The following is a 24,463-nucleotide window of genomic DNA, read 5'->3' on the forward strand; positions in this document are numbered from 1 at the left end:
GCTCTCGCAACCCAAGTCCGCCGCGGGGGTTCCCCTGTCTGCGATCGCGAGGGGAGCCTCGAGAGGCACTCCGGGGAGCTCGTTTGGTTCTGCCTCCCGCTGGCGGTCGACGTGCAGGCTGATGCTGTTCGTATCCACCATCAGCCTTGGTGGGTAAAAACCCCATTTGGTCGGAGTACAGTCCACGTCCGGCCGACCCTCGACCTCGAACAACCGGACGTGGGGGCGCTACATCTAGCTGAGCCTTATCTTCAGACGCAGGTACGGAAGGTACCAGAGCTGTTCTCGAGGCTACTTCTGGGCAACGCGCCGCCTCTTGGACCGCCTCCTCATCGATGCTCCTTCGATCATCTTCCGGGTCTTCGTCGGAATGGGATTCGTCCGACGTCTCAGCGGAAAAAGTGCTGTCCGTGCTCTCACTACGGATAGAACACACTAAGCACTTGAAGTTTGGCCGTGGATTGACGAGTAAGTTTACCTCTTATCTGAGTCTGAAGCTGAGGTTGAGCTCTCCGACAACCGCCCAGCCTTCCGTCTCAGGTAACCTCTGGAAATGCGTGGCTTCCTGGACGTGACTGTGGACATGAAAAGTAAGGCGGCAGGAGCCTCCGTTGGAACTTACAGTAGGCCAGTGAGGTCTTTCTTCCAGAATACTGGAAAACTATAGCTTCCTTGGGTATGCGTTCAACGGCTGCCATTGCACTCTTCCAGTGGAAGTTGAAAAGCCACGAATGAAGCGGAGGTTCTTTCGGACACGGAGGAGCGCGTTGCAACAGATTCCCACCAGCAACCCGAATTCCAATTCCAATTCCAACCTTGCCAGTGCACTTTTCCCACCTGCTGTACTGTACATACATACACAGACAGACCCACAAACAGGCTGGGTGGTGCTGGGTACACTGCTGGGCTCGCGACCACTTGGGCTGTCAGAGAGAGTTCCGCCTTCTGGTTGGCAATATGGACGATGTTCTGAAGTGGTGTGTCGAGGAAATTGCGTTGGAAGGTGCCGAAGGTAGTAGCAGTTCTGTGAACGCAAACCCGTGCAGACCCAAGATTTCCAAGCAAGCTGACCCTTTGCGCCAGGATGCTCACCCGAGCGACTATGGGAACTACTTGAAAATCGAATAGCTGAGGCCAAGAAAGACCTCAAGGCCGAACCAGCCGAAGGAATCTTGGAGATCGTGAGAACTTTACCCGGCAAGCTGGACAAGCACTTGCAGAGCTACCTATGGTCCTTGGTGATAAGATTGAATGATATACAAGCCCTCGCCGTTGACGATGAGCGCATCGGTAACCTATCGACTGACGTGAAGCGAAAGAAAGATAACCGCAAAGACCCAGCACAGGTCCGTTTCTTGAGGGGTTCCATTGTTTCTTTCGGTCCCTTCGCATGAATTAATCGGTAGTATTTCTTATGCAGGACAAGTTAAAGTCAGGTGGCAATGAAATTCCACATGAACTATCGTATACGGATGCGGTGGGCCGTTATGGGGCACGCATACGACTGGTCGCGAAGGAAACAGTTCGGCGAACAACTATACTCCTGGGAATCGATGTAAGACCACGCGTTAGGGGACTTTGCGTCAACACCAAGTAAGTTATTGACGCCGCTTGAAACCCTGTAGTCGAACACCATCAGACTGTCTCAAACAGTCTGGGACACTCTAGCGATCATTGCGCAATCTCGAGCAATAGGCAAAACCCAGGCTGAACTTGCGAAAGCACTAGATCTTGATCCTCGCTCCATGTTCTATTATGTTAAGGGTCTCCTGGCGGCCAAACTTATGTGAGAAAAGTTTCCTATCTTACATTCCATTCGATGCCTGCTAATATTCGCATAGTGTGAAATATCCTGTGGTCATCAACGGAGCCTTCACGAACAACTGCGTACTCAAACGATATGCGGTACGCAATGAGGCATACCTGGAATTCAAGAAAGATCATTTGCGAAAATCAAAAGGAACTAGCGATGAGGACTTCAGCGCTTTGACCGAATCGGACTTCACCTTCGCGTCCAGCATGGCCTTACAACCGACAGGCACTCAGGGTAAAACTTACTACACCGATCTGCTTAAGCACAGGGTGACGCAAATCCTGAAGAATGCCAGAAATCAAGTGATGGTTCAAAGTGACCTGATGGATGCCTTGGTAGGTCAATCTATCTACAACCCCTGCACAAGGGCGTGCTTTTTGATGTATCATTTGTCGCACATAGAAAATAGGCGCCAACAACGACAGATCTGCACGAAAATGGTTCAATCGGACAATAGATGCGCTAGTGAGAACAGGATTCCTTACCCGCGTGCTTGTCCCTCGCCTAAGATCCGGGGTGGATGTGGGAAACGGCGATCGATGCGTTAAACTCGTCAATATCTTTGTCCCGCGGCCAATTGAAACGGGTAGTCCCCTTACCAAGCAAGCGAAGACGTCTTATCGTGTGAAGCAGCTGGCTGGAGATGCGGATAAGGAGATGGTGTTAGGAGAGGGAGGGGTCCTTGCTGATTTGCCATTGGAATGGCAGGTATATCGTTTAATTGCTTTGTCTGGAGAACGTGGCACAACGTCAGGGGTAAGTGCAAGTGGGATTCGCAAGCGAAGAGAAATCTTAGTCTCACGCATTTTCGGCTACTGGAAGATTATTCAACGCTCTCTGAACAATCTCGGAGAACGAATTCTTGACAAAATTTTGAACAAAATCGTAAAACCTTTGACAGCTCCACCGGAGGTCATAGGCGCAATTCGGGTGGCGGAGTTCGCCGGTCGAGAGAGGCGGTATCGTTATTTCTCACCGGGTGCCTATCACCGGATGCAGCAATCGGAACACGCTGGTGAATACGGGGATTTCGAGCACATAGCTACCAGTGGACCGTCGACACCTTCGATTACTCCAGTCAAGAATCTGAAGACAGCGAAATCGTCTAGAGCTCGGACTGCGCCAAAAGAAATCAAGCCTCCACGGAAAAAGCGGAAAGTTTACCACACCTCAGAGTCGGAAGCGGAATTCTCACAAGCAGACACTTCTGAAGACGCGATGTCGATCGTTTTGCCGAATAATGACGATGATGTTGATAGCGACGAAAATATAGTTCTCAACAGTTCTCAACAGTCTCAGGTTGACGACGTGAGTACTTTCCGATGCTCAATTCATCACTCATCACCGTTCACCCATGGTGTTGCCATTTCAGGCCATTTGCAAAGTATGCAATCGTGACGAGGACGAGGACAAGCTGCTTCTTTGCGACGGGTGCGACCAAGGGGTGCATCTATATTGTTTGGACCCTCCGCTGGACGAAGTCCCCGAAGACGATTATTTTTGTTCAGAAAGATGCCGGGAAACAAAGCTTGGGAAGCCGGGAGTGCCCAAACGCATCACAAGAAGTCAGGTCGCGGCGAGACCGCAACCGGTGGTATCTGTTGAAGCACCACCTGTGGAGATGGTTCCAGAAACTACCGAATTCGCCTCCCGACCAGATCATGCGGAGTCAGAAACTCCCCTGGCCATTCCGATCCCACACGATCCCGGACCCGCTCAACGGACACCGAAACGCCGACATGTACCGACGATCACATATGTCCGACGTCAAAACCTATTATCAAAATTGCTGCAGGAAAAGAAAATTTTGGAAGTTGGGCGACTCCTCTTGGAAGCCTACCACAACTTCTCGATGAAAGACGGCCAATCTAACCTTCACAAAGTGGATTTGAAGACACTTCGACGTACCGCCGTTACAATGGAAGCGGACAACCTGCTGAAAATATGCACGGTCAGCTTTCCCCAGATCAGTGGGAAGAATGTCACGAAAACACTGCTTCTTGACAAGTCACTGAAAGTTGACGACTTTGAAGTGGAGCAGTATATCGAAATGATGCGAGATCGTCAGGCAGTCCTCCCCCCCGGCGTTCCATTGGCCAAGGGGCAAGTGGAACACCTGGAAGTGGAGCGATTGTCTGATATAAGGAAGCGCCTAGGGGCGCCTCTGACATCGACCGCAACTAACGTCGACAGCGGGTCGGAAAAAGAAGACAGCGAAGCGCCACAACGCACGGCTGGAAGCAAAGCTCTTCGAAACGCTTACGCAGAGCAACCGCCACTCTATTTTGCACAGCAGTGCGGATATGTCAATGCGTCCATATTGCGGGCACGAATACTTCACGAATGGCTTGCAGAACACATGCTAGACAAAAAGGACGCTTCGCATCGTACCCCGGTCTCCATTTCAGCAGGTCCCTTCCGCAACAGCGGAGTCTTCCCCGCCAGTATGTTCACGCGCGATCTGCCATTCGACGTATATCTGAAGATTGTGGGTCATCAGCAACCTAGTCAAGCTTTCGCTGACTTCATGCATAAAACCAATCACAGTGACATCAGGATGGCTGATCTTCCGCTTGCGCTACGGAAGGAGATCTTTGGTCCCAGTTTAGCACGTTTTCGGCGTTTGATCAATCAATCAGTCGACATTCTGCTTGCGCTACAACTTCTTTTCCCAAACTCCGGAGCTACGAACATGACGCCGAATGTAGAGGCGAATGAGGCCAAAGCACAAAATCAGCTCCGTACTGCATACTACTTGCCAAGCGTATTACCGTTGTACGACTACATGTCCGACCCGGAGCGCCTGCTTCGTACCTATACGGTGAGGAGCTTCTCAGACATTCAGATGTTTTGGTTGAACCTTGAACACGATTGCCTGCGTGGCCTGGATGACAAACGGGCCGTCCCAATGTCGGACACTGAAGGGGAGGCGAGGAGCGAAAGCAAAACGGCTCCTACGTATCTGTACGCGGGAGGTCAGCAGCTTGCCATGCTGAACATTAAATCCAACTGGACAGCAACTTTCCCGTATACGGAAGCTCAGTTGAAGGTTCTCGGTTCACACGTCGATACCAAGGCCTTCACCACGCCTCTCCGCAACGATCCGCTCTGCAAAAGACTCTCAGAAGAGACCGGATTAGCTTTGGCTCGGGTCAAATACTATTACCATCGCGCGGAAGACAAGTTCCAGAAGAAGCAGCAGGCACGGGAAAAATCAGCCTCTACGCGACGACAAAATGCTTTGCTCAAACGTCAAAAGGCGACAGAACGGCAAAGATTGGCCCCTACGCCTTCACAAAATGAGGTCACCGCCGAGGACCACATGACCAGGAGTCAGCGCGCGGGTCTGCGCGTGAAGCAAACAATCGAAAGCCAGAGGGAAGGGCGACTCGTTGGAAGGCGGACGTACAGAGCTGGGACTGGCAATGCAGCGGCTGCTGGAAAAGGGCCAGCCGCAGCGGCCGCCTCCTCTTTAGAAGATGTCAATCATGAGACGGTTCCCGTGATCGTGGATGAAGAACGCTACCAAACTCAATACAGGCAGATAGCTAAGCGAGTTCGCGCCATATGGTCGCATGAAGATGACGAATTACTGCTTCACGCGTATGCAATGTTACGCGAACATGCGGATGCAAGGTTTCATTGGGACAGACTAGCTCCTTTATTCCAAGGGTTTGGTTATGACCCGGACGACCGCAGAAAGATTCGCAATAACTGCCGTCGGCGTATTGCAGTATTGTACAGGACGGCGGAGTCACGCATCAGCAGCCTGCTCGCCCAATGGCCCAACATCCGACGGAAAGGAATTGACGAAGGCGTGTTCACTCAAGCGGAGTTCGATGAAGCGCACCCAGCATCGTTGGAGAAAATGGCGAATTACTTCATGCGCAACAACGTATCTGTTTTCGAAGAGGTGGTCGAGCCAGGAGCCCTCGTACATCTGCCAAAGACCCCGGATGCGCTCGAAGCACTATTCGAACTCAAAGATTTGTCAAATGTGAAACCTCATCCGGAGGACCTAGAAGAGGACGTCGATGAGAGACCGACACAACGGAGTAAAATGTCTGCTCTCTACGCCAGGTCGCTCACGCTGCAAGCCGAGAAAGAGTCGCATTTGACGCATCCCCGTAATGTGCCAAACATTGGTTATCTTGAGGAGAGTGTTGCTAGAGCCGTGATCAAGGTATGAGCAGTCACCTGATTTATTTGGCGGTCGCTCCTATCTTTAATACACTTGTCGCAGATGATATTGCTAACCCCTGAAGCAAGCTACCAATCTTCGCATGCCTTCTGGATACTACAAGCGTTCAATTCTGATGTCATAGAGACGGCAGTGCGCAAATTAAATGCCACGCAAACAATTGTGAAAGTCAAAGGATCGACGGATAGGAGAGTCCCGGGCCGTGGTTACGTCCTTTCCGATAAGTATGGATCATCTGTTCTCTACATGGATTTCGGGTGTGCTCACATCGTGCTAACCCGTCGTCCTTCTCAAAGGTTCCTTTCGAGTATTACAGGAGTTCTGCCGGATCGCATACTGCCACAAGCATTGGCTTTTCGATCGAGTTTACTTGAACAATTGAAAGACAGCCCATCATGCATTTTCGAGCCATTTACCAATAGTGGTTCCATGATGGTTCTGCTGGAAGCAACGAGCTGCCGAATAGTACGGCTGCAACCGAAGTTCTTGGAAAAGAATATTTCGTTCAACCGCGTGATGGATGTCCATGAAGGTATCCTTCAATCGCGATTTCGTCCTCGGGGCTTGTCCATATATGCTGACTGAGAATTACCCGTAGATCCGGCGAAAGGTCATTTCGACGTGCGTATAATAAGGACCCCGATGCTTGAAACGAGCAGTGCAGTAGCAAGCGAACGGGCAAACGGGGCTTCGGACGCCAACCAAGCCGTCATCGAGACCAAACTCCCTTATGGCCCGCACGGAACATTGAGCGATGGAGCTACACTCAACGCAATTGCCTTGGAGACGGAGGACGATCGGCCGTGGTTGGAAAAAGTCTACCAGATCGTCAAGGAGGCTGGTGACATCGCGATATCCTTAACCGACCTGGAGGTGGGCATGGTGGTCGCCGCTATTGACTTCCATCGCAACGGGATATTGAACGCTTGTTTCTCTGTTATGCTCACCAGCACAAGTTCACAAACTGGGGAGGGGCGCTACCATGCCTGCGACGATGTTTGGCGAGTTTCGAAGCCTCATCTCAGGGGACCGGCGAGCCACCGGTCATCGTCAAAGTCGGCTTCGATGACGTGCGATATGTGTTACGTGAGTACGTCAACAGATGGCAGATTCCAGTGTACCCCGAACGCACGGACACGGATACGAACGTCGACATCCAGCCAACGACGTTTGTCCCGGCGAGGATGTGGTACGACATCCACGGGAATGCCGTTAATGCTGTCAAACGTGCCTGTCTGGAAGTTGTACTTGGGATCATGGTCAAGAAGCCAGGCATTTATGAGGTACGAGCATTTCTCGAAATGAGGCATCTGGACGTGAACTTGAGAAGTGAATGCCTCTTTCCGCTTACAGTCCAAGATCTTCGAGAGAGTCGAAAGCCTGATGACCAGGATGGATCTCATGGAGGTGCTGGACATCTTGGTTCAGAGAGGGGCCTGCTCACGACAGACAATCGTGAAAGCACCTCCCATTACGAACGTGTTTGACGCGTTGTTTGGCTCTTCTGGAGTGGAGACGAGTCCATGCATCATTGAGGGTGGTAAGCACAAAGTCACGGATTCATTTACTTGCGTCGCGAATGATTCCTCACCGTTTTCCCCCTCTTAGATGACGAGTCCTTCAGCGACAGGAAAATCAATTGCTATTGGCCCTTGCCTCATTGGTACATGAAAACGTCATAGGTCAATAAGGTTGAAGGGTTCGATCGAGTTGCCTTGTCATGCAGTCTTGGAGGCCATACTTTAGTGCTCCAAGTTCGAAATCATCACTGTAAATAGCTTTGTACATAGCGCTCCACCTCTAGATATACACTAAATTTTGCTTTTCTTTCACCTTACAAATTCAAATGAGAACAGCTTTGGAACGACTGGCCCTGCACCTCAATGCTGGCATTCAGCGACGCTCTGCTCACTTTCCGACGTTCAAGCCCCTTAGAACTTTGTGGTGCACGGTCAGCTTGGGAACTCATGTGATTTGTGTATTGATGCCAAGGTACATTATGGCGAATAGCGTGAGTTCAACACCACGATCAAGCCGACTTCCATGCGGTATAAAATTGCGCTACAGCAGCAATCGTCCCGCAGATTCCCACGCCCACATCCGGGAACGAGCTGGACTCCAGCGACCAGTGGATAGTCAGCGGGAAGTACGCAGCGTTGATGAGTGCGTTGATAGCCAACATATTCTTCTCCTCATTCAGCTTCTGCACATCGGCGACCAAGCCTCCCACGTCCACCTCCTTCACATCACCGCCGACCTTAACCTTCCGTTCCCTCAACTCGCGCTCCCTCTTTCTCAAAAGCTTGCGCTCCTCCCACAGCTGGCCAAAGTACAAGACGACATACGCCGCCCAGAACCGGCACGACCAGATCCCGATCCTATCCCTCGTCTCCGGCTTCATCTTCACGACCTGGTGTAGGCCGAGCCAGTAGGCGTGTTCCAGCGGGTAATAGCAGAAATTGCACAGGTTCTGGAGTCGAGTCAGCAGCTGCAGTTTGGCGGTGGGCGCCGGATTGGCTTCGGAGTAGAGCGCCCATTGGGTGAGGGGGATGAGGCCGTAGTAGCGGAGCAGGATGCGGAAGTCGGAGATGGGCCCGACCAGGTTAAGGATTCGTTGGACGAGGGTGGAGGCCTTTTCGGGGTTGCGTCGGAGGTGCCATATCAGGATTTTGGAGGCATATTGCACCAGCTAGAAAGGGAAATCGCGTCGTGAGTCTAATGGCATGGTTGGTGCAAGCGGAGAAGAGCAGTGCCTTACCATAAGAACCTTGTCAGTACCTCTGCAACAGGGGGAATCGGACCGGTGAGCAGGGGTGATCTTGGCGAACACTCGAAGACGAAAGGACGGACGCGAACAAACCTGACAGAGTTCAGGAATCGACTTAGCTTGTCGAGCGTTGGGTTGGGCCGGAGGACCTTCATGACTGCAGCCATGTCCGATGAGAAGGGAAAGGGGATGTTACGTTGTCCAATAGCGAGGCAGCAATCTAGATGCCTGTTTTATGCGAAGTTACTTATGGATCTACGAAAGGAACAACAGGAAACACAAGGATGCCCATTGCCCACACGGGAAGGTGGCGCGGATATACTGTGCCGACACGGAAGCCGGAAAGCACGTGTGCAAATGACACATGGCCATTCTTCGACGCGCTTTTACAGTAACTACAAGTTTCCAACAGCATTCCGTTCTCTTCGAGAGGGGTTACTTTTGTATTGACAGAGATAGGAAAGCATGATGAATAGTACTAACGAGCTCCCAGATTAATACGGAAACAGGCACCGACTGATTCTGACCGTTCTCCGTCTCCAAGGACGAGGGGCCCACAGGAAATCAAACGAAAAGGCAAGAACGCACACAAGAGTTTGGCCCACAAAACAGGCCAACGGTCCTCAGAACCATTCCGAAACTGACGTGCCGGGTACACACGGTGGGCGAATGAGGAGGGTATATTCGAACCTTTTTTCTCGATTCTCAGACTTGCGAGATGGCGTGGAGGGATCCGTCCTGCGGTATTCCTGGTAGCTCCGAGATTTGCGAAATCTGAGGAATCTGAGGAATTTGAGGGATTTGTGGCATATCCGGAATCTGTACGTGAGGGTGTGGGACGAGGTCCGGTTCCTGATAGTGTTCACTATCCTGTAAAATAGGTGGAAAAGTGAATATACGCTTTTCGAGCGTGGATGAGACTTGGATGTATAACTCACAAGCCGCGGCTTCTTTCGACGCAATTCTTCCTCGTGCGACCCAACTTGCGCATGGTACGCAGCTAGTTGTTGTTTGAGCGCCTCGTTTTCTACCCGCATCTGTTCCACTTGGGATCCCAATTCAGAAATACTAGTAACACCACACGAAGTTAGTGGAACCCCGATTGAAGAGTGCAAAAACGAACACAAACGCCTACGCTTGTTCACATAAGAGCTTCTCGAGTGTCCATTTCTCCAAGTTGTTGGCTTCTGCCTCCTTCAATTGATGAATGTACTGAATGACACGCGACAAGATACGGCCCTTGTTCGTCTTTTCGCCTTCCGGCAGAAGCTTGGCCAATTCATTGATCCCCTCATTGATAGTTTCACGCCTCCTCCTTTCCACCTCCTTGTGGTTCAATCGACGTTGTTTGATCCACTCCTCGGATCCTACGGGCAGCTTGGATTCGCCCCCTGGAGTATCTTGCGATTGAGATGGTGGCGACCCAGAGGCGTTTACTTGAGCGGCAACCTGTTGCGCTGCAGCTTGAGCAGCGGCGGCAGCTGCGAAGTGGACTGCTTCCAAACCAGGTGGCGTCGCAAAGTCAGCGGGAAGGGTTCGTGGTGTGCCGGGACTTTGAGCTATGAGCGACTGGGTGTCGCCGGCAACAGATGAGGCGTCCCCGCCGAGTTGGTGGTGTTGCGCCTGTTGACCGCTTTGATGCTGAGCAACGGCCTGCTGAACGACTTGCCGAGCAGCTTCCAATGCGGCCTGTTGGACGGCGGCGTGCTGTGCAACGCTTTCAGCGTGCTGCGCGGCAATTTGTTGGACCACCTGTTGCACATGCTCATCTAGCTCTTCTGCGGTGATTTGTCCATGCTGGCCATCTTGCTGTAGCAGGAAATGATGTTCTAACGCGGCAGCGTGGTCCGCAGCAGTCTGTTGCGCTGAAGAAGTCGCTATATGCTGTGGCGGGCTGGTTGGTAGCGGGTTGGGAGTTTGGCGGTCCTATGATAAGAAACACTAGTTAGGAACGTGAAACGTCAAACAAGAACGAGCAGACCCGGTCCGTCGCGGGACCATCACACACCAGACGAACGTCACCCTGGCCGTGGACGTCATGATAGCCTTCCACCGGAGCGTCGGCCTTGGCACCCGGGATATCCACGCTACCAGGCGCTGGGAAACCTTCGACGTGTTGGTGCTGCTGCTGTTGCTCCTGTGGATGGTGCGTGTGCTGCTGCTGCTGCAGCTGCTGATGTTGAAGCTGGAGCTGCTGCTGCTGCTGCTGCTGCTGGTTGTGGTGATGCTGGTTGTGGTGATGATCGTCCGCCATGGCTGCAGTGCTGGTGGTGCTTGTCCGAAAGGTGTTGGGGAAAACGTGACTTGCGAGTGTCGGTGTGAGCTCCCGTGCTTTCGCCGGACGGCTATATTTGAATCTCGCCCGTCTTTTTCTTTGCCCACAAGTTGATTGAATTGGAACATGCGACCTGAGGAGTGAGCTCACATGACGCGCGCCACCGACAGCTCCAAATATGCCCTGACACTGTATTACAGTAGGTCGATGGAAGCATATTGGAACAAAAAAAAAGCAAATGAAGACGTGTCGACGCTACGCAGCCAGCCGGCATCCCTGCAAAGGTCAGGGAACGAACGACTCGCCACCTTTGCGAAGGGCTGACTCCGCCTGAGAATCGAGAATCGAGATGCCAGGTGCAATACAGTAGGCAAGTCCCTTGTGGACACAACTCACCGCACGGCGCAAAGGGGTGCAGCACGGTCCCCCATCCGTCTGTTTGCGTGCGCGCTTGGTGACTGACGCTCGGACGAACAACAAGGCTTGGCGCACTTCCTGTCAACCGAACATTACAGCAGCGGGCGGTCCCCGGTCATTGCTGCGTGGGCTGGCTGGTATGGCTGGCATGTAGTAGCAAACTTGCAACCAACGCCTTGCCGCTTTCATCCCTTTCGACTACTTCCGAGTCCCCAACAACAACGCAACGAGCTTATTTGCTCCGCTGCACAGGCCCTTGGCTTTCTGCGTCAGCCTCGGCCGCCGGCCCCCGTGTCGAAGAATAACTCTAAACTTCCTTCAAAAGTCGGACCTGCAATCTGAAAGCCTCCCGAAGTTCCAAACCCATCTACCCGCACCGTCTCTTAGTACCCCCCATCACCGTACCGCAAAACAAACGTGGGAACATCTCTAGCAATTTCACGAAGAAACACCGACGCTCATTTCCCACGGCCATCGACCCGTGGAAAGCCGATTAGCGGGTTCCAGAGGGTCACTTCGAGAAGAACAATGAGAAGAGGGCCTCGCTTCTCGGTCATATCGCACTTTGTAAAAAACATCCGACTTCACGCACACCCTACCACATGTCGGTCTGCTCTGTCTCTCCAAAAACTGGCCCCGGGCTTCCGTCGCCAAGCATCCTCGAGACGGACGAGTTGCCAGAACTCCCCAGTCCCGCGCCTTTACCGGACGAGCCCATAGGGTTTGAGCCTTTACGGCGGGATGGAAAGGAGGAACACAGCGACTCGCCACTTGCCCTTGGCGATAAAAGGACGAGCGAGTACGAAAACAACGTCGTTCGTCCTTGGAAAGGCGTCACCGACGGGCTGGCCCGGGTATGCTTCGATTGTACAGTCACAGTTCAAGCAGTCTATGGGAACCACGACTACGATCGAACGCCCATAGGTGTTGTGCCACTCACCAAAGCAGATATTTTTGAGCTTGTGAGGTACCGAGGAGAACTCGCACGAGCTACGCCGAAAGCAGAATGCGCAGTGACTACCGACGGGAAGGACATCAATGCTGCACCGTTACCGTCTGACTCTGCCGAGAATTGGAAGCACGAATCCGAGGTTTCAAAACAGACATCAGCATTCCCATCGCCATCACCACCATCCGTCTCGTCGCCTCCCTTTCCGGTCCCAACAGTTTCATCGATACGGAGCAACCCACCCTTGTCTTGCTCAACGCCATCCCCATTTCCCAATGGCCGGCTCTCCATACCTCTGGTGGCAGTTCCGCCTCCCACCTTATATCCCATCATACCGCTTCACAAGCGCCCGTCCTTTTCGTCGCGCCATCATCTGTCACAGGGTCAGGCAGGGGCGCAACCACCGAGCGCCGGTGCTGCTATCGCCGCCGGCTGATAGGTGCATGCTGCATTCCTTGCCACCTCGCACACTTTTGGAACTCTGAGTTGGACGCTATCGTTCACTTTGCCCTCTTGTTGGCACTGCACCGCCCCCCGGCAACGTCAGTGCAATGAACTCTGTATAGCCCGCCATCCCCACGCCATCCCATCCTATCACCATCGCCATTGTTGCTCGCCCCCAGACAATCTGCAAGATACGGATTCGCTGCCGGCACCCTTGACTCCTTCAAGATACATACCCAACATAGACGCTATTTGTTACATATATTTAGGACGGTTTTCGAGGACACGTTTTTTTTGTCATTTGGTGGTCGGTTGGACACTCACTGCGGTGTTTTGGAGTGCAAAGACATTCTCAACCCTTACTTCTGTGACGGACACTTGTCGTTCTCTTTTGTATATGCCAGACCCCGTTCGATAAATGTCGCAAAGTCGCAAAATATGCCACGCTCATATCGAAAGCTTCTTCGGCTGGATTTGCTGCTGTACTGTACAATCTGTGCATCCGCCGCTCTGGTGTTCGGAGATCTCCAAACAGCTCTTTGTGCGTCTCACATACTTTTTTCGTCCGGCTGGTTCAATTTTGAGGAGCCGCCCACGCAGCTCATTTTCGAGTTTTCGTCGCCGCGAAGGGTTGAAGAGGAATTGCACCTCAGGATCACTGCCAAACATAGGACCCTTTGTGACCTCCTCTTCCACCGCAACAAAAATGGAACCTCCTCGCCACCCCACCGTCTCCTGCCATCCCATCCACGGCACAACCCTACGAACCATCCACATAAACCGAACCTACGACCACCTCGATACTCCGCAATTCGCCCTCGACTTCCCGCAGGAACTCGCCGGCAAGCTCTCTCCATCTGTGCTGAAAACCACTGTGTCGAGGATAAACGGATTGCTGTTGGAGGCGGGTGCGGTCAGCGGCAGCAGCTTTCTGCAGAACTGTCTGGCTTGTGCGAGCTGTTTTGTGACGGATTTGTTTGTGAAGAGCAGGATGGAGAAGGTGGGTTATCACTCACATCTGGCATACAGGACCTTGGAATGGAAAGATCTAGTTTGATACTTACATAGGATCCCGTTGAGCAGACGCTGCAAGTAATTGCAGATTTTGTGGAGCAGGAAAACCACAAGCATTATCGGTCAGCTGGTCTGCAGTTTTTGGTAGGGGCCACGGCGAGGGTGTGACCATGTTGCTTTCAAAATAGTGGCTTACCTCAAAACCCGCTCTTGTTGCAGGATCCGAGGAAAACTGGGTTGATGCATGTAAGCTTGTTTTTTATATGTGGAGCCGTCTCCCTTTTGTTCCGATGGCAGCTTGGTCGATGATTTACGTTATTTCCTTTTTTTAGCTCGAAATATTGATCAAGTAGAGGACGATCGAGATCACTAAACGAGTGCGAAGCAGGTCGAGAAAAAATTCCCAAAATCGATATTGGAAACAGAAACCCTTCTGCCGGACGGAAGGATATGGCAAACCTCGTCCAGTACCCTCGAGTTCGACATAAATTTTCCTGACGCTCCCGATAAGCACTTAGTCGGGTCTGGAACGCGGATGGCGGGTCTGATAGCCGCCGATTTCCTGCCAGTCACGTTCCGAAGCGGCTGGTCCGCGAGCAATGGATGTCGGTCCGGTCGCCTTTTTGGATGTCATACATGAATCTTTTCCTCTTACGATTTTTTGGAGCAGGTCGTCGCGATGGGGATAAGGCTCCGAATGGACAGGCTGCTCAAACACATATCCTAGTGTTGTGGGGCTATTACGAACGGGGATTAGGAAGGTTCTGAAGGGGAGCTGGACGCTGGGAACGTCGTGGGATGGTACGATCTACATATCAGGACTGCGCCCCGTAGAAGAAGCGTGATGGGCTCCGCCGCCTGTTATGTATCTAAACACAAGTGCTGACTATGTAGAGCATCCGTTCGGCTTTCAGTGCCAGCTAGATTTTACAAATCGTAACTACGGACCGCTTGTACGTCTTTTCAACGAGAGATATATTGCATAGCTCGACGAGTTCGAACACTCGGCCGATGGACAGCCTCGCAAACTCCAATACAAAACGGCGATGGCCAAAACTAATTACAGAAAATGTGAAAATCATACGCCGGATGGGATGGGGGAGGACTACGCCGGCAATGCTTGTGAACGTATCAACAGTCGTTTTGTACAAAGGTTCGTAGTTTAGATCGTTCGTCCATCGATCCAGATCGACGGAACTGCTCCCGCATTCCCAGAATGCGTGGAGACATGCTGATTCTGATGGTTACGGAGGAGGTGGTGACTCGAAAGGCAGGTTGTTGGCGCGCATTTAATCCAGCTCCAACCGAGGTCGTCGGCCTTCGACTTTGGACATGCCTTCTTCCATTTCCATCGGTTTGGCTTGTGACTTGGATCTGCCGACTAAACGAGGGGAGAACCAAATTGGCACCGTATGAGCAAGAGCCATAGAGAAATAAAACGAAAAAAAAGTCCATACCCATCTCCCCTAGCCCTTGGTCGAAGCCATTCAAGCACAGAATGGCATTCCACATTGTCGCGAAGTTGAGTACTAGTTGCACTGCACCTGTGACGAGAGAGACGCGTCAATGTCATTCGTAAGTTTCAGACGAATACGCCACAGTAGCTTACCGAAACTGACGAGCCATCGGTGGGTAGCTTGGAGGTGCATTGCGAAGTCATTGCCAGAAGATGCTGCAATCAGGATGTAGATCACTCCAACAACGTTTCCGGCGATCAAACCGAAGAAGCAATACATGGCCCCACGGTTCGTATGCTGAATAGCATACCATCCACAGAGGTAGTAGGTGACTCCGACGAAAATGAGGAGGATCATGGGCGCGATCCAATGGGCGGAGATGCTGTGAGATAGGGCTATTGCAAGCGCCACTTGAAGTATGATTCCCAGAGAGAAGTATATGTTCAGTTTGAGGAACAGAACGAACAGATGGACGTGGCGAAGGAGGCGCTTCTTGACCAGACTCGCGCCTTGCTGCTGGAAGATTTCCCAACCGTAATCCCGGTAGACTTTGTACGCAAGGAAGCAACTGATCGCGGCCATGACGGCCATAAGGCCGAGGATGACAAACGCGACGTTTAGCGCGTCATGAAGATGTGCGTTGGACCTATCGGCGTGCCTTATCAATTCATTCATATCGATGATTTTGGTACCATCGCTAGGATGCGCCGGTGAATCTTTCTCTTGGATTCCCCATGGAAGAGTGGTGGCGCAGTATTTCTTACTCGAGGAGCCCATTGCAATTCGGTTTGTGTATGCGGCCATGATATCCTTTTGTCTACCCTTTGGATCATTTTGATACCCATCCGGGATAGCGGCCATCCAGCTCTGTAAACAGTAATCCAATGATTTTATTTCGTCCACCTCTGCATTGATTGGAAGTGAGCATTAGCGAGACGACCTTCGCAGACCTGACGTTTCAAATCACTTACGGATGATGGAATATACGAAACATGCCACATTGAAACACGCGACAGCGATTGCTTGCATGGTATTTTGATGCCGGGACTGCAGCAAATGAGAGCAGCCGTAAGTGATCGGGAAAGATATTTGGGTCTTTCAGCAGTTGGGAAACTTACAGCTTCGTAGGTGAGCCAGGCTTGGAATATCATTCCGATTATGAACAAGGCGAAGTACACCATGACAATCACGATATCAGCGGATTTCTCGAAGCCGTCCACGAGAAATCGGCGCACATGTACTATGATCAAAGCCTCAAGAGCAATGATAATGATGGCCGCCGTCACGGAGGAGCCGACCGCCCATTGCGGCCAGCTCACTTTGGATAAGAAGCTGGGGATCGAGGACGAAGAGTTCTGAGCCACCGGCGGGGACGGTAAAGGCTCCGAGACGGTGTTGATTCTGTATTGGTCGTGCGGGTGAACCGCTGAGCTCGTCGTCGAGTACGTTGATGTCGGCCTGTTCCAGGCGGCGCCTTTTTTCTCGACGGTCGCCATTTGGCAAAGGTTCTTTTCCTTCGCGCAGCGGCTGCCTGCTTTTTCAACTCGAAGCGGTGGTGGTGATGGCGGTGGTGGTGGTGGTTTTCCTCAAGCTGTAGCTCCTAGTCAAACTGCTTCCAACTGCGTAGGTGAGGCTCAGTATGTGGGTAGATTGCTGGAATGTCGAGTTTTTCTCCTCTTTCTACTCTTTTCCCATCCGTCTCCAGCCTGCCTGCTTGGGATGGGGGATTGGATGGGGATGGGATCTGGAGGCCGCACCGTTACTTATCCGTCTTGTCCGCCACCGCTCACGTTCTGGCTAATTGAGACAATTGGCCCCTCCGTGCTCGCCGCTAACCCAGGCTCCCGTGCCGCGGTAGGCCGCTCTGCATTCGACACAGTTATCGCGATTGGTGTGCTGAAGATAACTAACAGGGCCACAGTATGTCGTTCAGTTCGGTTTGGTCCTCTTCTTCCCACGACCTCCTCTTCTTTCTGGCCTGCGATGATCTACTGCACAAGCGGACGATCTCTCTGCCCGTAAGAAGGCGTGCAAGAAATAAGGAAGAAAGCGCGGGATATCCCATGAGTCGGCACCTTTACTTTTGCAACTCCATATGCCATACAGATCGGTTTTCTTTTCGAGTGCCACTTCACGAGGCTGGTGACGAAGCACAGGCAGAGAGTTTCTCTACGCTTGAAGGGCTTGGCACCCGCTAGATTATATCAACCCACAGAAGTCGTGAACCGGCAAGACTTTGTCACCATAAGTCGGGTTATCGCTCAGCCGTAGGACGTCGTAACGGAGATATCATGTCGCAAGGCATCAAAATAGTGCCTCTCGGCGCTGGTCAAGATGTGGGGAGAAGTTGTATTCTGGTTACGATAGGTGGAAAGAACATAATGTTTGACTGTGGGATGCGTACGTATCCAGTTGTTCAGACCTTGGGAATAGTGGAAGAATTTCATTGACAGAAGTTTTGCATCTCATAGATATGGGCTATTCTGATGAAAGACGATATCCAGAGTTCTCATACATATCCAAATCCGGAGACTATGACACAAACTTGGACTGCATCATTATATCCCACTTTCATCTGGATCACTGTGGATCCCTTCCACACTTTACCGAAAAATGCGGTTACACCGGGCCGATCTACATGACATATCCCACGAAAGCCATCTGTCCCATCTTACTGGAAGACATGCGGAAAGTGTCAGTGGAGCGCAAAGGCGAAAAGAACTTCTTCACCAGCGACGACATACGCAACTGCATGAAGAAGGTGATACCCGTGGATCTTCATCAGACAATCTTCGTAGATGGGGAGCTGGAGATCAAAGCATACTATGCTGGCCACGTTCTCGGGGCTGCTATGTTCCATGTGAAAGTGGGGAATGAGAGCATCGTTTACACTGGCGACTACAACATGACGCCAGATCGCCATTTGGGTGCTGCCTGGATTGACAAGTGCCGACCTGATTTGCTAATCACCGAATCGACGTACGCCACTACGACGCGGGAATCCAAGCGCACGCGTGAGCACGATTTCCTCCGAAAGGTGCACGATTGCGTGAGCAAAGGCGGCAAGGTCCTCATCCCCGTCTTTGCATTGGGCCGCGCGCAAGAACTATGTATCTTGATTGAGGCTTATTGGGAACGCATGGACGATCTTCGCGGGAAAGTGCCGGTGTTCTTCTCGGCGGGAATGACGGAAAGGGCAAACGAGTACTACAAACTGTTCATCAACTGGACCAACGAAAAGATCAAAACCACCTTTGTCGATCGCAACATGTTTGACTTCAAGTTCATCGACACATACCAAACGCACCTGGGAGACGAGCCCGGGCCTATGGTCGTCTTTGCATCGCCAGGCATGCTGCACGCTGGTACATCGCTGTCGGTGTTCAAGAAGTGGTGCCATGATCCCAAGAACATGGTCATTCTGCCCGGATACTGCGTTGCGGGAACTGTCGGCGCGAAAGTTCTGGCCGGGGAGAAGCAGATTCAGATTGATGCACATACCCGCGTTGACGTTAATATGCAAGTGGAGAATCTGTCATTCTCCGCACACGCAGACGCGAAAGGCATCCTGCAGCTCATCAAGATGTGCGCGCCGAGGAACGTCATGCTGGTGCATGGCGAGAAGAAAAAGATGGCGCTCCTGAAGTCCCGCATCGAAGCAGATCTGGGCATTCCGACTTTCGATCCTGCAAACTTCGAGGTCGTCCACATCGGAGGACCGGCCGATAAAACCAAAACGAGAGAAGTATATGTAAGCGCTGCCGTCGTGAAGAAAGCGTGGGCTGGCGCCGTCGAGAAAGTCTACGCCGCCGCCGCAACCTCAACTTTAGCGTCGGCCTTGCCAGCGCCCGGGACACCCATCAAACCTCGCCCACCGCCCCTCGATCAACTCGCCTCCCTCACCTCTGTACCCATCTCTGGAACACTCGTGCAAACGCCTCTTCGACCGGGCGTGAAGAACGGCAGCTCCCTCACGACCCTCCACATTCTCCCGCCTCCCAAAAGCCAGCCGCAGCGACATACTTACGCAATCACCAAGGCCCTCGATCCTTACCGACACATGATAGCGGTCAAGCCTGAGATTAAGCTCGAAACACCAGTTGCGGATGTCAAAGAACACTTGTTTGGCTTCATGCGCCTGCCGGATGCGTACCGACGGTTGCTTGCAGCGGTATCGCAAGCATTCACGCAATACGCGCCGGACGTGCGTGTGTCTCATCAGCAGTCGAAAATCGAATCCGGATTGGACGATGTTGTGGTGATCACGGCCCTTCCAGGAGTGGGAGTGAAGGAAGAGGAGATTGGGTACCCGAAAACGACCGCTTCGGATTCTAGCCTTACCATCGCCGCCGCGCGCAATCAAGAGTGTGCTGTCGTCATCGAATGGTCTGCCAACGCCGATGATTTGGCATCTAAAGTCATGGATCTGCTGAGTTCCGTGTTTTGAGAAATGGTTGGATCATACGCTACATTCCCAGCCGCATCTGGAATCAACGACGAGCAATGCACAGAGGGCGCCAAAACGGAAACAAAGACTTCAAGCTATTCCGTATATAATGCCAGTAGACGGCGAAGCGGACCCAACTACATATACGAACTCGAGGGATCCCGGGTCGGAGTAGCTACATACAGGCGATGCCCACGCCGTTTGGTCCCTAAATAGCCACGAGCAGAAACCAATCGATACCAATGATAATTTAAGTTAGGATTTGTACAATGGCGTAAAAGGAACGAAGGTGTGATTCTCATGGGATGACGATATATAGATTGTCGCTCCTACGTGATGAGAATGCGTCGTGCCGGCTTCATCGTCGTAACAAGATGTCGTCGTGACCGACATCGGCTCGCTCAGCATTGTGATGGATGGCAGAGATTAAAGACGAGGTCGTCCTTTTCGCCCTGACGCGCGGTGCCCTCACGCGGCTTCCTTTCGGTCCTTCTTCTTTGTCTTCTTCTTCTTCTTCGCTGGTCCCTTCTCGTCTCCTGCTTCACTCCTGGAATCTGGTGTGCTGGCGCCTGATGTTGGCAGTGTGGAAGGGGCGTTTGCTTTCGCTGCCGGTATCTCTGGTATTTGTAGATTCCGTAGGAAATCATCCGCGTCTTGTTCCAGTTTCCGTTTCTTCACTTCCTCTGTTGGCATTGGCGTAAGAAGTTAAGAGGTGCAAAAATATATATAGGGGTCTCAACCCGAGAGACTCCAGTGTACTCACCGTTAACTTCCGAATTTGCTATCAGTGAGTTGTTGATGAAACGCTTCGCCGCTCCTTTGTCAATTCTCATGGTAGCTACAATTGGTCGATAATCATAAGCTTCTCTGGTGCCTCGATTGGGCATTTGTCTGCAACCATAGGGCTCTTCCTTACGTTTGTTCAATCCGGCGGCATCCTTCAGCTTCTTGAAGTACTCTTTCACCCGGTCCAGCTCAATCTTTACTGGGTGCTCTTTCGTACTGTGCCCTTGTGTTCTCAGATAAACTGCAAGTGCGGGACATTACAGTGCTGCAGGGTCAATTTCCAGTCCTCTCCAGCCCTTCTACGCCCCTCCGTGAAACGCTTGCCTCCGTAGGAACGTACCGAAAGTAATGGTATTCAGCGCAAAGGCAAGCAGCACTTCGAGTTTCGCACGATCGAAGGCGTCCAGAGTGGCCAACAGCTGATCCAGCGGCGCATCCAGCACCGGATCAAGGAGGCTCGTCAAGTTGGTAACGGCCTTCTCGAAGTTCGCCATTTGCCCTGTGAGGACGGCAGAAGCGTCCTGGTCCTCCTGCTCAACAGGCATTGTCGTTTCTCTGTGCGTGAGACAAGTATTGGAGTGGCCCTGAGAGTGTGTTTTCGTCTGAGCGGCCTTCTTTCTCTGCGTAAGGCCGAGCGAGAGCGTCCGTCTTCCCTTCCAGAAGCGGATTCAGCGCGTTCTCCCAGCGGAGGGGCGCACGGCGACACGACACGAGAAAAACCCCCACAAACACCAAAGGGCCAAAAGAAACAGGCTGGACATGAGAAGCCGGTTGACTACCCCCCACGTCATTACACACAGGCCTCTGAACTAACCTCGCGGCTCTAAAGAGTCGCTCGCCCCAGCACAGCAGAGCATCGCAGCCGTACCCACCTTGATCAGCAAGCAGAAATATAGCCCGTATGCTCGCCGACAATAATATGCTTGGAGCGGAACCCTCCTACGGACACAGGCGACCGATGACAACAACACCAGAGGAACCTGCACAACCAACACCACCACCGGCGAGCAATCCAGCAAAGCCAGTTGCTGCTGCCGACGATACCCAGTGCAGTTCCCGCCCTGCCGCTGTCTCCATGTCCCGGAAAAACGCCAACTCTCGAGAGCGGTTACTGGATGAGCACAAACAAGGAACGGCTGCAATCGCTGCCGCGGCAGCTGAAAGTTCCCAGAGTCACACTGCGAATGGACTCCAAACACAAGGTCCTCAGACATCTTCGACTCACGAAAGGAATGGGGCACCCGAGGAGCGCAAACCGCCACCAGCGGCTGGGACGGGGAGGAATGTTCACGGTAGAGACGAGGCACCTCCACGTCCAACCAAACGACCACATGACTTGAAAACCTCACCAGCGCTGCTGCGAAAAGCCATCACGGCTATCAAGCCCCCGGGCTACCAGCCATCAGCATCTTCCAAGGGGTACGGTCAGCGCTCCTCTCAAGTCGCTAAGAGTCCGGAGGAGCCAGCGAAGCAGTCACCATCAGCGAGCGCACCAAAACCTGCACAAACCCCTCCTCCTTCCGTGACTCTCTCCGTGGCCCCTCCCGTCGAGGTCCCGTCGAGGCAGGACGATGTCGCCAGTGCGCGAAGGAACAGCATTTCCGACGCAAGTAGCGCAGTGTCCGATAGAAGCATTGATACATTCGACGATCGAGCGTCACCTGACGAATCATCGAAATTCCATCCGATCATCGACGGAAGGAGGCGAGACAGTATTGACTCGAACCGTGGTGATTCCTCAAAGCAACCTCATAGAAAGGGAGACACAGATACATCCAGGGACAAACGAGCGTCATTACCGCCGCGCGCTATGTTTACGCCTGCTCAGCCGAAATCTGTGACACCTGTCCCCAGCCTTGCTGGCAAGCCGATCAAGCGACCTCATCCCGCAAGTGCTGTACAGTCGCAACCTTCAATACCATCAGCACCGCGAACCGGCATGAACCCTTCTGCCGGCAATTTCACGCCGAGGAACCATACTCATCGCCAGCACCCACAGTACGATAGTCACGAGCAGGAGTCGAACCATTGGTCATCGCGATCGAATGGCTTCGATGGCTCTAACAGAAGGAAGTCCCCTGCACGGCATACAAACGGCCCTTCAGGCTTCTCTGAGAATAACAGAGAAGCACAAGAACTGAAGGAAAAGGTCGCGTTGTTAGAACGGGAGAATGCTAGACTGGCAGATGTCGAAAAGGCTCTGGCAAACGTTTTGGAAGAGAATAGACGGTTGGCGCAGACGGAGATCATGGTGGGTGTCATGATGAACGAATGCACCGATCTGCGGGAAACCATTTTGGATCTGGAACAGGAGGTCATGTCACTACAGGAGGAAAACGATAAGCTCATGGAGCTCCAGAGCGAAGTCATCATCATAGCCGAAAGCGTACCGCCCAACGCTGACGTGGCTATGCAGCTCCGGGAGCTTGAGGCGCTCAGAGAACAAAATCGACGGCTAGTGGATTGGCAGAAGGAGATGATTTATGCTGCTGAATCCATGAATGCGGAGCGTGCGTCTTTCAACCAGCAGCTGGATCAGTTGAAGCTCGAAAATGGCGCTCTTGTCCAGCAGAATTACGTGCTGAGGTCTCAAGCGAAAAAGCTGGCGAGCCGACCGGTTGTCGAGGCGGAAAGCAGCAAAAACTTGGAAACCCGGTCGGTGACTGAGGTGGAACCCAGCAACAAAATGCTCACCCCACCGACCGTAGAAGTGGAGACGTGTAACAAACCACAAATCCGGCCGACTGCTGACACGGAACGCAGCAACGGTGCAAATGTGAGCGGGGCACCCGCCCAGCCACAGCAGGACGATGTCCTGCAACGCGAGTCACCAATCCCCCTGCAAAGCGAGTCCTCGAGCGATATCACGGAGCCTCCACCATCCCACGATTCCCTGCCCGCCACACAAACCGAGATCATCGTCGATGATCTCTCACATCCAGCGCAGGATACCCCGGCTATCATATCTCGTAAAGACGAGAATCTCGATCAGTTTGCGATGCGCGTCGTGGCCGAGAGCCTAGCAGACGCGATGGAGGTCCTCGAGACGGAACGACGCGCCAGGCGCGCCAGCATCGTTTGTGAGTGAGGATTTGAGATAAAAGCACTCGCAACCCCCGTCTGTCATTTTAGCCGTTTTCACGCCAGAAAGCGAACCACAAGAAGGAAAAACTGAGCGGCTGCCATTGAAGTCGTGCTCCCTTATTCTATCCCGAATACTGTGTTATATATGGTTTCCCGTTTTTGTCGAAATATATCATTTTTAGGGTCCGATAAAATTGACACAATTGTTCGCGAGCAGAAGGGAATGGGATCTTGAATATCTTCACACGTTTTACTCTGGATAAAAAAATTTACAGCAATAGGGCGAGGACCTTCACAGAGCGGGACATGCGTAGGATCGTTAAGAGGACACGTTCGCGCGGTCAATTGCGCCTTCAACACTTTTCTAGAAAGTGAAGAGAATCGGATCAGAAAGTTTAGTTCGGATGTCAGAGATTTCAGCGTTACGAAGCCACACACCAACTCGGTACCGAAATCTCACCTGATCCGCGAACGTAACACCTTTGTCCACCGATCCGCGAGCGGCCTTCTTCCTGCCCTGCTCGCGCTGCCCATCTTTCGCCTCGTTACGCGCCGGTTGACTTTGGGGAGCGGCGGCGGTGTCGTTGGCGCCGTCACCGTAATCGATCAACATCCCAGCGCCAGCGCCGCTGAGATCGGTGAGGGACGTCGAGAAGGATCGGGTATACGCCGCAAAGGCGATGGGGTGGCCGTACTTTTGGGGGTTTCACTGTTGGTTTAGCAGTTGCTAGCGCAGTCCTGGCAGTTCTACAAGTCCTGGGCACGTACCTCGTCTCGCTCGCCAGGGTTCATGATGAGATGAGTTGTAT

General features: G+C 52.5%; 9 protein-coding genes across 9 annotated transcripts; 5 read left to right on the forward strand and 4 right to left on the reverse strand.

Moving 5' to 3' along the window:
• Positions 1–797: 797 nt before the first annotated feature.
• EV422DRAFT_220609 (uncharacterized protein) lies at positions 798–7,778 on the forward strand. The gene is made up of 14 exons (XM_053065463.1): positions 798–1,012; positions 1,129–1,346; positions 1,421–1,555; positions 1,626–1,786; positions 1,842–2,148; positions 2,216–2,569; positions 2,636–3,121; positions 3,186–5,996; positions 6,057–6,238; positions 6,311–6,546; positions 6,613–6,887; positions 6,965–7,297; positions 7,368–7,554; positions 7,623–7,778. Exons 1-14 carry the CDS (start codon positions 958–960, stop codon positions 7,694–7,696), a joined length of 5,814 nt encoding a protein of 1,937 aa, XP_052922579.1. The 5' UTR covers positions 798–957; the 3' UTR covers positions 7,697–7,778.
• A 265-nt stretch (positions 7,779–8,043) lies between these two features.
• EV422DRAFT_580686 (peroxisomal biogenesis factor 11) lies at positions 8,044–9,059 on the reverse strand (the record flags this gene model as incomplete). The annotated part of the gene is made up of 3 exons (XM_053073346.1): positions 8,875–9,059; positions 8,773–8,794; positions 8,044–8,703 (listed from the first exon to the last, which is right to left on the reverse strand). The coding sequence occupies exons 1-3, from the start codon at positions 8,946–8,948 to the stop codon at positions 8,044–8,046; spliced, it is 756 nt and encodes a 251-aa protein (XP_052922580.1). The 5' UTR covers positions 8,949–9,059.
• A 140-nt stretch (positions 9,060–9,199) lies between these two features.
• EV422DRAFT_541380 (uncharacterized protein) lies at positions 9,200–11,256 on the reverse strand. The gene is made up of 4 exons (XM_053071200.1): positions 10,790–11,256; positions 9,917–10,707; positions 9,720–9,849; positions 9,200–9,651 (listed from the first exon to the last, which is right to left on the reverse strand). The coding sequence occupies exons 1-4, from the start codon at positions 11,033–11,035 to the stop codon at positions 9,487–9,489; spliced, it is 1,332 nt and encodes a 443-aa protein (XP_052922581.1). The 5' UTR covers positions 11,036–11,256; the 3' UTR covers positions 9,200–9,486.
• An 819-nt stretch (positions 11,257–12,075) lies between these two features.
• On the forward strand, positions 12,076–12,858 carry EV422DRAFT_508922 (uncharacterized protein; the record flags this gene model as incomplete). Its single annotated transcript, XM_053068796.1, has 1 exon — positions 12,076–12,858. The coding sequence occupies one exon, from the start codon at positions 12,076–12,078 to the stop codon at positions 12,856–12,858; it is 783 nt and encodes a 260-aa protein (XP_052922582.1).
• A 714-nt stretch (positions 12,859–13,572) lies between these two features.
• On the forward strand, positions 13,573–14,233 carry EV422DRAFT_570655 (Golgin subfamily A member 7/ERF4; the record flags this gene model as incomplete). Its single annotated transcript, XM_053072897.1, has 4 exons — positions 13,573–13,866; positions 13,935–14,024; positions 14,100–14,126; positions 14,213–14,233. The coding sequence occupies 4 exons, from the start codon at positions 13,573–13,575 to the stop codon at positions 14,231–14,233; spliced, it is 432 nt and encodes a 143-aa protein (XP_052922583.1).
• Positions 14,234–14,863: 630 nt separating this feature from the next.
• Positions 14,864–17,106, reverse strand: EV422DRAFT_541385 (uncharacterized protein). The gene is made up of 5 exons (XM_053071201.1): positions 16,456–17,106; positions 16,309–16,384; positions 15,490–16,242; positions 15,338–15,424; positions 14,864–15,261 (listed from the first exon to the last, which is right to left on the reverse strand). Exons 1-5 carry the CDS (start codon positions 16,831–16,833, stop codon positions 15,170–15,172), a joined length of 1,386 nt encoding a protein of 461 aa, XP_052922584.1. The 5' UTR covers positions 16,834–17,106; the 3' UTR covers positions 14,864–15,169.
• Positions 17,107–17,628: 522 nt separating this feature from the next.
• Positions 17,629–19,031, forward strand: EV422DRAFT_499854 (beta-lactamase-like protein; the record flags this gene model as incomplete). The annotated part of the gene is made up of 2 exons (XM_053068105.1): positions 17,629–17,737; positions 17,809–19,031. Coding segments are annotated over 2 exons (1,332 nt in total), but the record flags the coding sequence as incomplete, so codon positions are not given.
• Positions 19,032–19,852: 821 nt separating this feature from the next.
• Positions 19,853–21,115, reverse strand: EV422DRAFT_604385 (uncharacterized protein; the record flags this gene model as incomplete). Its single annotated transcript, XM_053073757.1, has 4 exons — positions 19,853–20,467; positions 20,548–20,622; positions 20,701–20,811; positions 20,911–21,115. The coding sequence occupies 4 exons, from the start codon at positions 21,113–21,115 to the stop codon at positions 20,253–20,255; spliced, it is 606 nt and encodes a 201-aa protein (XP_052922586.1). The 3' UTR covers positions 19,853–20,252.
• Positions 21,116–21,471: 356 nt separating this feature from the next.
• EV422DRAFT_570659 (uncharacterized protein) lies at positions 21,472–23,658 on the forward strand (the record flags this gene model as incomplete). Its single annotated transcript, XM_053072898.1, has 1 exon — positions 21,472–23,658. The coding sequence occupies one exon, from the start codon at positions 21,472–21,474 to the stop codon at positions 23,656–23,658; it is 2,187 nt and encodes a 728-aa protein (XP_052922587.1).
• Between the last annotated feature and the right edge of the window lie 805 nt (positions 23,659–24,463).

The sequence above is a fragment of the Fimicolochytrium jonesii genome, assembly GCF_025526975.1.
Source record: "Fimicolochytrium jonesii strain JEL569 chromosome Unknown EV422scaffold_27, whole genome shotgun sequence".
In the NCBI taxonomy this organism is placed as follows: Eukaryota; Fungi; Chytridiomycota; class Chytridiomycetes; order Spizellomycetales; family Powellomycetaceae; genus Fimicolochytrium; species Fimicolochytrium jonesii.